This window comes from Oreochromis aureus, linkage group 12 (genome assembly GCF_013358895.1).
Source record: "Oreochromis aureus strain Israel breed Guangdong linkage group 12, ZZ_aureus, whole genome shotgun sequence".
NCBI classification, from domain to species: domain Eukaryota; kingdom Metazoa; phylum Chordata; class Actinopteri; order Cichliformes; family Cichlidae; genus Oreochromis; species Oreochromis aureus.
Genome location: NC_052953.1, coordinates 28388193 through 28401785, shown reverse-complemented (window position 1 = coordinate 28401785; position 13593 = coordinate 28388193). Strand labels below are relative to the sequence as shown.

Sequence of the window (13593 nt, the reverse complement as noted above, 5' to 3'; positions counted from 1 at the left end):
TGTTATGACCTCGCTCACAGCTCCATAAGAGTTCAAATGGAGGGAAGACATAAGAAAAACACAACCAGAGGATGATGAGTGTAAGCAGCAACAAGTAAGGTATTCCATATAAGATTATGACACAGACAGCGTGGCTAAGCCATGATCGTAGTATCAAAATCTATCTAGATGTGATCTACATTTTAATACCATCTATCCCATTTCCTGAAATAGTTGGCAGTGGGAGTTGGTTTCAGGAAGTTGCCAGTAGTTGCTTGTGTGAAATTGATGTATATTTACTGCACGTATGGCAACAAGAAAGATGTGAATTCACTGACATGTTGCTAGCAGTTGTTAGTATGAAATTGATCACAAAGAAAGTGAGTGTTTGTGGGGAGTACAAGGTTTCCAAATGCCTTGCAGGTGAATGTTCTCTGTAAGTGGTTCAAGTCATTTTTTCAATGTTCACTATAGCTTGGATAGCCAATGACGAGTGTTTGCCTACAACTTCTGCAGCATCTTCCATGCAAAGTACTGTCAACTGCAGCAACCAAAGCAATCACAAAGAGGTTTTTGGTATATCCCCTGATAGATTTCACCCAGCAACAGCCACCAAACCCCAGCAATCACTCACCGACCTCTTGGGGATTATAGATTTTTCCCTGGTGACTGGAGGTTTCCAGAGAATTGCTAGCTGGTTTCTAGGCCTGTGTGACTGAGGCCTTAGGCAATGAAACCCATGGACCACAGAAAGATATGCACTACCACTGCACAGCCAGTACAGGTTGCAGAGGGCCATAACAAATGTAAGAGACATCAAAATAATGGTAATACTGTCTGCACCAGTTTCAAAATCATAAATATATGAGAATGAAAGCATAGCAGATAACTGATGGGATTTCATCCTGCTGTGTATAATGCCATTCAAGTACGCTCTGATGGTAGATATGCCCTTTCCTTAGTGAGTTACTTATTGAGAGGATGAATCACAGACGCTGGGAGGAATCCTTGCATTTCCCTTTTTATTATTTATTCGGCAGCATGGCACAAGGAAAGCATGCGGTGCTGGAGCAACAGGGAAAAAAAATTGCTTGGAGAGCGGGACTAATCATGCCAGTTTCACAGCATAACAAGACAACAGTTAGAATTGGATGACGACTGGAAACCCTTAAAAGCGATGCTAGCTCTGGTCCCATTACTGCACAGCCTAACAAACACCAACCGGGCTGTAGAGTGTATTTATGATCTGCAGGACATCTGCAAATACAGACTGATTGGTATAAAAGAAAAAGACCCCCCCCCCAAAAAATCAATTGCACTGTCAGAGTGGACATTTAATTGCTGAGTTTCAGGAGGTCATGAATAAAGTGTGTGGCCCAGATTGTGCTGGCCGTATTCCACTCACGTAGCTCTTTGAGGGGTTGAGTGACTGCTCCCCTCTGCCAGAAGCGCCATCCTTGTCCCAGTGGCGTTCCACCTTAAAAAGACGAATATGTGTGCCCAACTGGCTCCCTGACATTGACACACCGTGAGTCACGCTGCTGTGCTATTTCAGTATGGCTGCTGGCAAGCCCAGCCTTTCTGTAGCCTCTCCCCTCCCTGCTTTGGTCATTTGTTTGCCTCCCCTGCTATGCTGTTTTCTTGTAATTTGGACATCTGTCAAGGTGGTTTGTTTGCAACCCTGTGGTGTGATTAGGCTACCTGTGCCAAATCTGGTAAGAGAGATGTGGGTTGAAGCGAGCCTTGGCTCTAAAGACAGAGCCACAGCATGGCCGCTCCACATCTACCAAGTTTAGCGGGATAATTACAAAAGCACTGGGCGATCAAGATGCTGTGAAAGAGATGCAACAAGTCGAGAACATTCAGGTCAGTGATCACAAATGTATTCATCATGCTTGTCTACACGCTCTCCTGCAGTGTTAATGGTGGTCTTGTCAGTGTCCTAGTACTGTCTGTTCGGTCCCGCCTCGCCCTGTCACACAGCGTGCTCGACTCGGAGCTCCAGTGCCAGAACCTCCTCTTACACCAGGGGGAGGAAGTGGGGCAATTAACCACCTGCTGATAAAGCAGCCATACCGCACGGCCTCACACATACCCCGATATTTGGAGGATCACTCATGGACACATTCAAACCCAGACTTATGGGTGTGGTGTCACTCAGGCGCGCTGCGTGAAGCTCTAGCAGAAAGCTTGCAAACACACAGTGAGCACCAAATGAGAACAGGGTTGTGCTGATTTCAGATTTGCTTTCTGATCATGTTTCATACTGAGCGTTACTAATTTGTTCATCTCTTTAATGAACGTTATTGGCAGGATCACATTAACCCAGCACTTAAGTTTCCTAATGGTTAACGTCACGCTCCGCGCTCACATCATACTGTACGATGTCATTCAGTCAGTACTGAATGATTCCAACGGCACATCTCACTTCATTGAAAAGATGTTTTTTTTATTTTTACATCATTAGCCATAGAGATATATTGCATGTTAAAACAAATTAAATAAACCATAATGAGCCTCTTAAAGGGCACCCATTATCCTTTTTCCTTATTTTCTGTGATATATTTGTACTGTTACTGGTTCACGGTCATACACTGTATTGCCAAAAGTATTTGCTCATCTGCCTTCACACGAGTCTTGTTCTTAATCCTTTGGGTTTAATATGTCGTCGGCCCATTTTTTGCAGCTATAATAACTTCATCACTTCTGGGAAGGCTGTCCACAAGGTTTAGGAGTGTTTATGGGAATTTTTGACCATTCTTCCAGGTTAGACACTGATGTTGGATGAAATGTTCTAGCTCACAGTCTCCACTCTAATTCATCCCAAATCTGTTCTGTCAGGTTGAAATCAAGACTTTGTGCATGCCAGTCAAGTTCTTCCACATCGAGCTCGCTCATCCATGTCTTTATGGACTTTGCTTTGTGCACTGATGTGCAGTCATGTTTGAACAGGAAGAGGTTATCCTCAAACTGTTCCCACGAAGTTGGGAGCATAAAATTGTTCAAAATGTCCTGGTATGCTGAAGCTTTAGAGATCATTTTACTGGAACTAAGGGGCCGAGCCCACATCCTAAACAACCTGATTTCATAATCCCCCTCAACCGAACTTTACATTACGTTACATTTCGCACAATGCAGTCAGACAAGTGCAGTTCCCCTAGCAGCTTTTGAACCCAGACTTGTGAATGAGATTGCTAGACAGAGGAGTGTGAATCATCACTCCAGAGAAAACATCTACACTGCTCCAGAGTCCAGTGTCAGCCCGCTTTGCACCACTGCATCCAGTGCCATCTTTGGCCATGGAAACCTATTCCATGAAGCTCTATACACACTGTTCTTGAGCTTATCTGAAGTCCACATGAATTTGGATGTCTTTAGTGATTGACTCTGCAGAAACTTGAAAGTTATGCACCTCAGCACCCACTGACCCTGCACTGTGCCTACCACTTCATGCTCAGTGGCTGTCATTCCCTATGTGGAATATGCACTCCTGAGAACCAGCCTTATCATTTTTGTCCTCTGTAATGGACATTTGTTTCTGATCTTTTGACTTATCTGAGGTACCCTACTAATTCCTGATGTACTACATAGAGGACATCCTGGACTTTCCATTGATATCTCATGCATTTGGGTGGCCTCTTTTAGCTCCAAAGAGGCAGGAAATCACCAAAAAGTTCAATGGGAAAATTCTTTTTTTCCTCGGTGCTCAGGAGGATATAGTTGTTTTATGACTGAACTTGTTGCACAGGTGTCAAACCACACTGGAATTCCTTCGTCAGCTCCTGAGAGCGATCTTATAACATTTGGTTTCAGAAAGATTTTTTTGGTCTTAGACGTCACTGATGGTGGAAATTCCTAATATGGTGATCTCAGACTGTGAGCACAGGACTGTGTACCTGCTGGTCAAACTTTCTGTTTGCTAAGAGCAGCTAATCAGAAGTAAGATGGCTCAAACAGATGGGGAAGAAAGCTAAAATGGCATTTTTCAGATGGTGGATGAACTGAGGAGCTTCACTAAGCAACGGGATAAGAAAAATAGCACATTCATGAACTGTAAATCATAAAAGATACCACAGTTGAGCCAAAAAATAAAAGGAATTGATACTCTTCTGGCCTAAATCAAAATTTTCTACTCTGGTAAATCATTCATAGCTGATAAGCCATTACAACCTCACTAACAGCATGAACGGCAGTGGCAGCTGCCGCACTGCGCTTTGCTGCTCTGTCAAGTTAGTTGTCTTTTAGTCACAAATCAGCATGGATCTCACTATGTGCCCTGTGTGGCGAAGCAACAAAAACCAGTCAGTGTATGTTCGTGGGAGTGTCAGAAAGGCGTGTTACACAAGGGCTGGCAACATTTTTCTGGTCCATTCAGACTTAAACAAGTATCAAAACTTTCCTGTTACCTTGAAAATAAGCATACCACAAAGAACCTTACAGCACCAGCAGACTTATCATACCGTAGTGGTAGGAGCAGAGAGAATTTGCATTGTTATGAAATAACAGATGATAGATATGATAGATGGATGATAGATAAAACTGTGAAAAAAGCAAGGAAGTACATGTAGGTGTTCATTAAACTGTTGTCAGCTAACACACACACACAGAGGCTAGATACCTAAAACTAGCAACAGTTTCTTTTCATTACATTTGATTTCATATTTTTTGATTATCTTTTATTCAAACAAGAAAAAATAAAAACAAGTATGAAGGAGGCTTGGCGTGTTTCCAAGTCTAGGAGTGGCCAACAGATGCACTATGGACAGAGAGGGTGTGGCCATAGTTACTGCTCCTGAGTTTCACCTGAGGACAAAATAAGCCTGCTACACCTGTACTGTCACAGCCTCGAAGGACATACTTTTGTTGTGGATTGTGTCTTCACTTTAAGGTATGTCAGAGTTGTTTGTATATGTATTTCTTCCCTTTATAGCTTTTAGCGATCAACATCTGATTTGCTTGGTAGTTTGTACAGACAAACACAAAAAAATCAACTGTCAACATCGAGTTCTCAGGTGGATTTAAGTTTAAGATAAACAACTAAGTGAAAGAGATACAGACTGAGGGTGAGAGGTGGATGACGCCAGACAACTTTGCATTTTGATGCAAAAGACAGGCCTCTAGATTAAAACTCTAATTTTTTCTAATGGTACGTTTGCTCTCAGGTTGAAAATGGAGCCAGCGTTCACGAGCGTGAGGCTAAAGGTGGCTGTGCTGTTTCTGATAACAATTCAACTAAGAACAGGTGAGTGTGGGGTTTTTTTTTCTTTTTAATTACATCTAAGGAGTTTGCTTCAGTTTTCTCAGCATGTTGAGTCAGGGAACACAACGATCACCAGCAGAAGCGGCGTTTTCCAGGAATTCTGACCCTGAATTTGATCTGTGATCCTCACAGCAGATACAGTCGACTGTAACTCAGCTAATGACCATTTCTCGTACTCACTGAACCGTGCACATGTAATGGGGGTGGCTGAGAAGTACCCCGCATAGCATTCATACCTTAAGTTATTGTTGCTGAGGGTCAAACAGCTATGTGCATTTGCAAAGCGCGACCCTGAAGGATTTTATTGTCCCCAGAGGAGAAATTAGCCTCGGGCCCCCGTCCAAGCTGTCTGAATTAAATATAAGAGCAGCATAAAAACGCAAAGAAATTACATCAAATACGTCCAGAAAAACCCCTCAAACCTCAAAGTCCCCTTCATTATTCACATAATGCTTCCTAATTAGACCAAAAGTTCACCGCCTTCGTGTTAAGAGCCTCCACTGATTCTTTCGGCTCTATCGTCACTATTTGAGGAAAGCACCTGGGCGTGTGCATTTCCATTAACAGGAGGAATAAACAACATTAATGATGGCTGTATTCCAGCCATCATTTTATTTACGGTGAGCGACGTCCAGGGTTTGGCATTGCACGTGGCGATTCCTTTAAATCCATCTGTATTATGGATGTAAACACTTCTGCTTCTGCTTTTCCTGTTATGATTAGTCAAAAAAATTATTTCAGAGAAGAAGTAGGGGTGAGAGGAGGAAACACACACAAAACAAAAACAAAACAAAAACTGAAAAGGGCCATTGAATTAGCCAGTGAGGGAGGGCGCAGGGATGTGTATGTTTGCAGCTACTTGTACTGAGCTCAGTGACTGAACCTACTGGCAAGTTAGCTCAGTGGCCTCTTCACGTGGAAACCGCATCTTCTTTAGATCACAGTGTTTTGCCCTTGGGGGTGTTGGGAGTTGGGGAGGAGGGGGCCTTTCACGGTGTAAACATTTGACTGACTAATTTGGTCTTTTTCCACACTCACTTCGTCACATCTGCCATTGTGTACGCTTTCATAAATACCCCTGACATACTCTGCTTTGTTGTGGTGCCACTAAAGTGCATTCCGAGTGCTTTCAGAGGGTTATAGTAGATTTAATGATGAGCGATGTCAAAACAGAGGCTGATTTGATTTGAGCTCCATTTAGATATTTTCTGAAGGTTAGACACCCGAGCGAAGGGGGAGGGATGGCGAGAAGAGAGAGTCGAACATTATCGAGATAAATAACTCTGATCTGTTGAAATGTGTCGCCATGCTATCAGTGTTGACTCCAGCAACAGTTGAATAAAAATCCACGGCATTAAAGAGTGAGTCAGTAGGGAGTGTGTGTCAACTCAGAGACGACTCGTAACTGGCTCATGTGTTCAGCTTTCATCATTATTTGCCGATATATTTCAGACAATTAATAAGCCTCCAGAGTTTAATAAGTTAAATTTAATATGTAACCCCAACCCCAAAAAAAGAGAAACTTTTACTTTTATTCATGTCCAAGCCCTCAAAATCTTCAGTTTGACTTAAAAGGCCTATTAGTCTCACATCAGCACTTCTTCTCCTCCCTGAGATGGCACAGGAGCGCAGGCCCAGAGCTTGAATGCCATTAAGTGGGAGAAATATTAATACGTTTGAGAGCGAAATTCATTTTATTCTGTCTTCTTTCTGTCTCTTAACTTGGGTACACGATTGTAAGAATCCAATGGAGAAAGAAAGCGTTGTTCTAAGTTAGACGGAGCTTAATAGAATTTTTGGTTTCATCCCATGTTAACAGAGGCGATGCAGATAACATCCACGGGGCCGCAGACCATTCAGTATGCGACGGGAACGACTGTCAAACTGGAATGCACCTATACTCCAGCCACAGCAGACACAGGACCGCTGGATATTGAGTGGTCCAACGTCAGTCCGGACATGACACAGAAAGACAAAGTGGTATGTTGTATGTGTGATGACAGAGAGGAATTATAGAAAGAGAGAGGAAATATCAGAAAGATGACATAAATAATCACCTATTGTCTTTAGGCTCAGTTAGGTAACCTGATTCAAAAATAAGACATCACTCAGTGCAAATCTTGCCTCTCAGATCTTATCATATACAGGCGGCCAGACCTACTACCCGGACCCCAACCTCTCAAAAAGGCTCAGTTTCACAGGGAACCCCGACCAGGGAGACGCTTCGATCTCTATCACTGATGTGAGAGTCTCAGACACGGCCACATACCAGTGTAAAGTCAAGAAGATCCCAGGCATCGACATGAGAAAAATAACTCTGGTGGTGTTGGGTGAGAAGGAATTGCTTTTTTCTTTTCTTTTTTTTTTAACCGGTCTAACTTGTTTCATTTCTCAGCCGTCTACTTTTAAATGTGCTCATTCACATGGAATGCAAAGGCTCCTCCATTCTTTCTGTCTCAGTAGATTACCTCACTGCAGCCATACCCAGATGCTTCCGTGTTGAATCAGAGCATTGCACTAAAATAGTTTTTGTGCCATATGGGTTGTGTCTTTTTTCTTTTTTTCCACTAGTTCCCCCATCGATGCCAAAGTGTTGGGTTGAAGGTGGTGAGGAGAAAGGAAGCACAATCTCCCTCCGCTGCGTATCCCGTCAGGGATCCACTCCCATCAACTACGTGTGGACGAGAGAAAGCGGAGTTGCAATGGCATCCACTGCTACTCAAAGTAAGCAACTTAGCACCGGGATGCCTTTTTTCTAAGAATGCTCTTCTCTAAACACTAATGCTGCTGTGTTTATGTAGGTAATGTGCTTGTACTCAGTGCTGTCTTCTTTCATTAAGACCAACAGAGTGGGGAGCTTCTGATAAAGAACCATACAGACAGCAACACTGGAACTTATGTCTGCGAGGCAGCAAATGCTGTGGGCAAAGCACAGTGTAAATACGCACTGCGTGCATACAACCGTAAGTCTACAATGTCATCATCTTATTTTCATTTTAGCAGCTCTGAACACTCATATCCCGAAGGTACCTTTTTTTGACATGCTTTTATACCAAATCACATGTAATCCTCTTGTTGGATTTGGAATTCAAGCTGCACACGTTTGATTTCTAAGCACCACGTTGTCTCTTCCAGCTACCAATAAAGCAGGTGTGATAGCCGGCGCGGTGATAGGCGCTCTGCTGCTGCTGCTGCTCCTCCTGCTTCTCATCTGGCTCCTCTTCTGCTGCTGCCACAAGCGTCGCTACCAGAAGGAGGTCGCGAATGAAATAAGGTATTTTACGGCCGTTTGAGGCATCTGTCAAACGATCTCTGATCGGCGCAGCAGCTTAACCGAGAACCTGTGTGACTCTGCTTTCCCAGGGAGGACGTGCAGGCCCCAGAGAGCAGGCCCCCCAGCAGGAACTCCAGCATGCACTCCAGCCGGCACTCCAGCCTCCGCTCGGTGATGGGATACCGCACTCACCACGGCGTCATCTACAATTCCGTGAGGGGCAATCTGCCCACAGTCAACGAATCGGGTCCAGTCTTCACAAATGGAAGCAATGGGTCGACCACAGGAGGGGAGAAACCTGCTCATCTCACATATGACCCTAAATATGGATACGCCGTGTGACCGCAAGCCTCAAGCCTAACAGGCTCTTATTTTTATTTTTAGTGCTAAACTACACTTTATGATACAAAAGACTCAACACCTTTTAAATGATGTTCTGAGTTTGAAGTATATAAGGGCCAAGAGGTGCAATAATATATACATGTTTTTTTAAACCAGGGAACAATGGGAGTGTTTGCATAGCTACTGACTCATAAAATCCTACCCTCATGTGACGTATTCTATGTATCAGGTGACTTTCATGAAGCACTTTAGCACATCACTGCTATTGTAAAACAAACAAAAGAAGAACAGGTTTCCATAATCACAAATAAGATTTGCTTTCTTAGTTTTTTTTAATTTGTAAAACTATGTAAAATGTATATAGCAAAGCAATTATTTTTTATTATGGTGCTTTTTTTCCTTGTTATTTTTTCTATTTTGTACAGTTAAACGTTTTAATTGGCAAGTCAAGGCGAACAATAAATGTAAATGGCATTCGGGTGTTTGTGTTGTCGGTCCACATGGGTCACGTGTGTACAAATGTAACTTAATTAGAGAGATTAATGAATGAAGAGTCCATTAAAATAAATATCTAGTGCAAAGTTCTTGTTTGAAAACCCTCAAAACCATGGTGATTTAATATGCTCGGTGTGTTCTCACAGCTTTCACAGTTGGGGCTATTTTCAGGGGTGTAAGTGGCTCGATAATTGGGGACACTTTAGGATAGTTAGCTTTGCCTCTGACCCTCTTTATGTCTGTTTGCCTTCTGGGAAAAAAATAATAATTTGTAGAGCAAAACGAAGCAAAATTGCCTCGTTCATGTCGTGTGCATGGATGCATGTCTGATATTTTTGGGGAGGGGGTAGGAAGAAGGTAAACTAGCACTTAGTCTAACTTTGGAGGTACTGACCTGCAGCTGACACCTTCAGTAAGCAGAGTCAGCACTGTGCCTGCAGCCCCACCTCTCTTCAAAAGCGCCCCATCTCCTCCTGATCCCATCTTCAAAAGGTGCATATTGAATGAATAAGAGCTGCTGGTAGTGGTGTGGCTTGGTCAGTAATTTTGCTTCCAGTCCCCTTCAGGGCAAGGGGCACCCCAACCCACCACACAGCTACATCAACACACTCGCGTACACAGTGTTTGATGTGCCTCTGCTGTGCTTGACTTCGTCGTTTGTTTGCTTCCCAAGAAGACAAACACGTCCTCTGTGGGTCCGTGTTAATGTCTGTGACTTTCTGTTTGCTCTAACCAGTGTTTTTTCCCCCTTTCTTTCCCAGTAAATGCACATCCGTCAAGCTCTCTCATGTGCTCACACGTTAGCCTGTCCTTTGATCCGTGCATGAAGCAGGAAAACGGATACAATAATTAATTACAAATACTCTTCAGGAAGCCTTGTTGGAAAATCGCAGTCTTCCTTTGGAGGGCAGAAGTTTTAACAGGGCTGGCATAGTAATTATTTTTTTGTATTTTTATTTTCTTTTAGAAAAAAGAAAAGGCTCCCACTGCTTTCTGCTTTCAAAGAGCTTTTGTATGGAAAACTGCTTTTTAATGCTCTTGTGCAAAAAAAAGCAGAATCTGTCCTTGAAATTTGGCTTAAGGTGATTTTTTTTTTTTTTTTTTTTATAAAGAAAAGTGTGACTGCAGACTGGGAAAGCCATAGTGTGTGCTTATGAAATCAGCATCTTGCTTGTTTTGACTGGATAAATGGAGTAAACAAGAAATCTAAATAGAGTTGAACTATAATTTAAGTCAGCACCTCATTAAAAAGAAAGTTGGGGTGCTCCACAGCACAAGCTAAAGTGATAAGGCGCTGCATGAGCACGGCTTGTGAAGGTGACTTCAAGGTGATTTGCTGTTCTTATCGGGTAAATGGGCGCGTGGGCGGTTTGGTGTTTGTAAATATGTGGCGGACAGCAGGAATAAGTATTTGCATGCGGCGCGTGTTGGATTGTGGTTTGTGGATTGGCTGAGCTGCTGTGCTGCACTGACAGACGTACAGTAAAGTCATTGGATATCAATATCACTGCTCAAAAAAAATGGAAGGACTTTTTAATCAGAGTGCAGCCTGAAGTCAATTAAACTTGTGGGATATTGATCTGGTCAGTTAAGTAGCAGAGGGGGTTGTTAATCAGTTTCCGCTTTGTTGTTCATGAAATGAAACAAGAGGTGCAGGAGAGGGGCAACAATGAGACAACACCCAAAACAGGAATGCTTTACAGGTGGATGCCACTGACATGTTTTCCTACTCGTCTTTTCTGACTGTTTTTTCACTAGTTTTGAATTTGAAGTCAGTGTCATTATTGGTAGCATGAGGTGCCAAGGTTTGCTGTGTCTCCCAGCACAGTCTCAAGAGAATGGAGGAGATTCTTTGAGACAGCCAGTTACTCTAGGAGAGCTGAACAGGGTCATAGAAGGTTCTCACCCCATCAGGAGGACTGGTATCTGCTCCTTTGTGAAGGAGGAATAGGATCGGCACCGCCAGAGCTACAAAATGGCCTCCAGCAGGCCGCTAGTGTGAATGTCTCAGACCAAACAACCTGCAGCTCAATTGGACTTTACCATAGAGTCACAGAATTGGCAGGTCCACCACTGGCACGAGGTGAGAGTAGGTTCACCCTGAGTACTTGTGACAGATGTGAAAAAGTCTGGATAAGCCATGGAGAATGTTATGCTGCCTGTAACATCATTCAGTATCATTAGTTTAGTGGTGGTTCAGTAATGGTTTGGGAAGGCATATCCATCAGGGACACACAGACCTCTACAAGCTTGGCAACACCGCCCTAACTCCCTTTAGGTATCAGGATTAAATCCTGCAGTGGGTCCTGAGTTCCTCCTTGTGCGAAACTACACCTGGCTTCATGTTTAAGAACTGATACCACTGAATGGACGTAAATCCAACAGAGCACCTCTGGGACATTATGTTTTGGTCCATCCGATGCTGCCAGGTTGCAGCTCAGACTGTCCAGAAGCTCATTGATTCCCATTGAGATCTGATATGTTTTCAAATTGTCCCTTTATTTATTTATTTATTTATTTGATCTGTGTATAATGAGCACATATCCTGTCCACCTTATGTCAATGCAAACCAGCTGTCGCCACTACCTGTGGTCAGAGATGATGCAAATCGTACCCAACGTGAACATATAAATCCCCGTGAAAAGAAAACTTAGATCCAAGACTTTCACCTTGCGTGTGCATCCTGCAGACAACTCCAGGCAAGGATTAATGCTCGGATAAACAAAACAAAACAAAGGATCCCTCAGCTGCTGCCAAAGCTATTGAGCCAGACGGTATTGTCACAACTAACAGCCAAAGGGAACGTAGGCAGAAACCTTCAGTTGGATTCACGGTGATAAAAAAGCAACATCTGACCCAGGTGAGCTTCGCTAGTGTAGGAATTTCCTACACTAATTACTCTAACCTTCTTACCTCACTTGTTCGCTTTGCATGTGACCACCTTAAATTTCAGAATTCGCATAAAATTCGAACCGTGACCAAAGATTTTAATTGGGCATATTTGTATCTGTTTAATGAATTTCAAATGCTAAATGTGTGAATCTTTTCCTCGGGCCCTTCTGACAAGCTGTGACTGATTCAATTCTGTGACAGAAATGAAGAATCATCTGATTTTGGAGTGTGTGTATAATTTATTATTCCCCCCACCCCACCCCCCTTTCTTGTCATCTCTTTGAACGCAGCAAAAACAAAGCACTTCAGAAGCCCACACAGACTGCTGAGTGTTGCACAGAGATTTAAAGACTACGGTATCCTCGTTAAAGTTTACGGCACAGAAGAGTTTGGGGTGAAGGTTATTATGATTGGTTTAAATAAATTGGCCCTCTGGGTAATGACGGGTGTGCTGGGCATCACCACTGTCTTTTTTAATTCCTATATCTCTCTGATGAGTGTCTTGAACTACAAGGAGAAAAAGCAGTGGACGCCTTGTGAAACTATCACCATGGCTCTGTCGGTAGCCAGTATTGCTCACCAGATGACTTGCTACTTCTGGATGACCATGGATGAGGTGGACAGTGACTGCCAGATTGCCCAGATAGGCTACGCTATCCTGCTGGTGCTTACCTTCAGCTTCAAGTTCACCATCATGTGGAACAGCAGCTTTCTCACTTTCTACTACAGCACCAAGCTGGTTCACGAACCCAACCACTGCTACACACACGCTCAAGATGTCATCGTCAAGCACGTGACCGTAGCTGTGATTCTCATCCCTCTGTTTGGTTTTGGCACCTGTTTGCCAATGCTCGTGTTGTTTAACGCTGGCAACGCAGCTAGCAGCGCTGCTGGAAACGCAGTTGGCAACATCACCTACAAAGCAAATGGAGACTGTGGACTTGTATTTTCTGACACCACCTCTGTGAAGGTTTATCAAGTCATGTACTTGCTCCTCTCTGATGTATTTCCAGGGGTGGTCATGGTGAAATGCTGCATCTCCATCTCTGTTCACCTGGCCATCCATCTCCAGCACATGAAAGCTAGCACCAATGGAACCCACCCTCCAAAGCTGGGCACTCAGATAAGGGTCATCGAGATGGCCCTTGGTCTAGTGGCCAACTTCCTCGTCCTGCTCGTGGTCGACCTGTATGTCAACTACAAAATTGTGGCACACCAAGAGAGCACCCTCTCTCTCACAATGTTTTTCACATCGCTCTACACGACCGTTGCTGCCGTGGTGCTCATCTACGGCAAGAGGACTCTTTGGAAAACGCTGATACATGATTTTAACTTCTGGCTGAGTGAATAA

General features: G+C 43.5%; 2 protein-coding genes across 4 annotated transcripts; both read left to right on the top strand.

Moving 5' to 3' along the window:
- The first annotated feature begins 6 nt into the window (after positions 1 to 6).
- vsig8b (V-set and immunoglobulin domain containing 8b) lies at positions 7 to 9436 on the top strand. 3 transcript variants are annotated; one of them, XM_039620307.1, is made up of 8 exons: positions 7 to 99; positions 5142 to 5221; positions 7059 to 7219; positions 7371 to 7569; positions 7811 to 7963; positions 8080 to 8202; positions 8375 to 8513; positions 8603 to 9436. In XM_039620307.1, exons 2-8 carry the CDS (start codon positions 5149 to 5151, stop codon positions 8853 to 8855), a joined length of 1101 nt encoding a protein of 366 aa, XP_039476241.1. In that variant the 5' UTR covers positions 7 to 99; positions 5142 to 5148; the 3' UTR covers positions 8856 to 9436. The 3 variants fall into 3 exon arrangements, with proteins under 3 accessions (XP_039476241.1, XP_031587152.2, XP_031587153.2); XM_031731292.2 differs by lacking the exon at positions 7 to 99 and adding an exon at positions 4348 to 4867; XM_031731293.2 differs by lacking the exon at positions 7 to 99 and adding an exon at positions 4891 to 5042.
- A 3212-nt stretch (positions 9437 to 12648) lies between these two features.
- On the top strand, positions 12649 to 13593 carry LOC116313549. Its single transcript, XM_031731291.1, has one exon. The coding sequence runs from the start codon at positions 12649 to 12651 to the stop codon at positions 13591 to 13593; it is 945 nt and encodes a 314-aa protein (XP_031587151.1).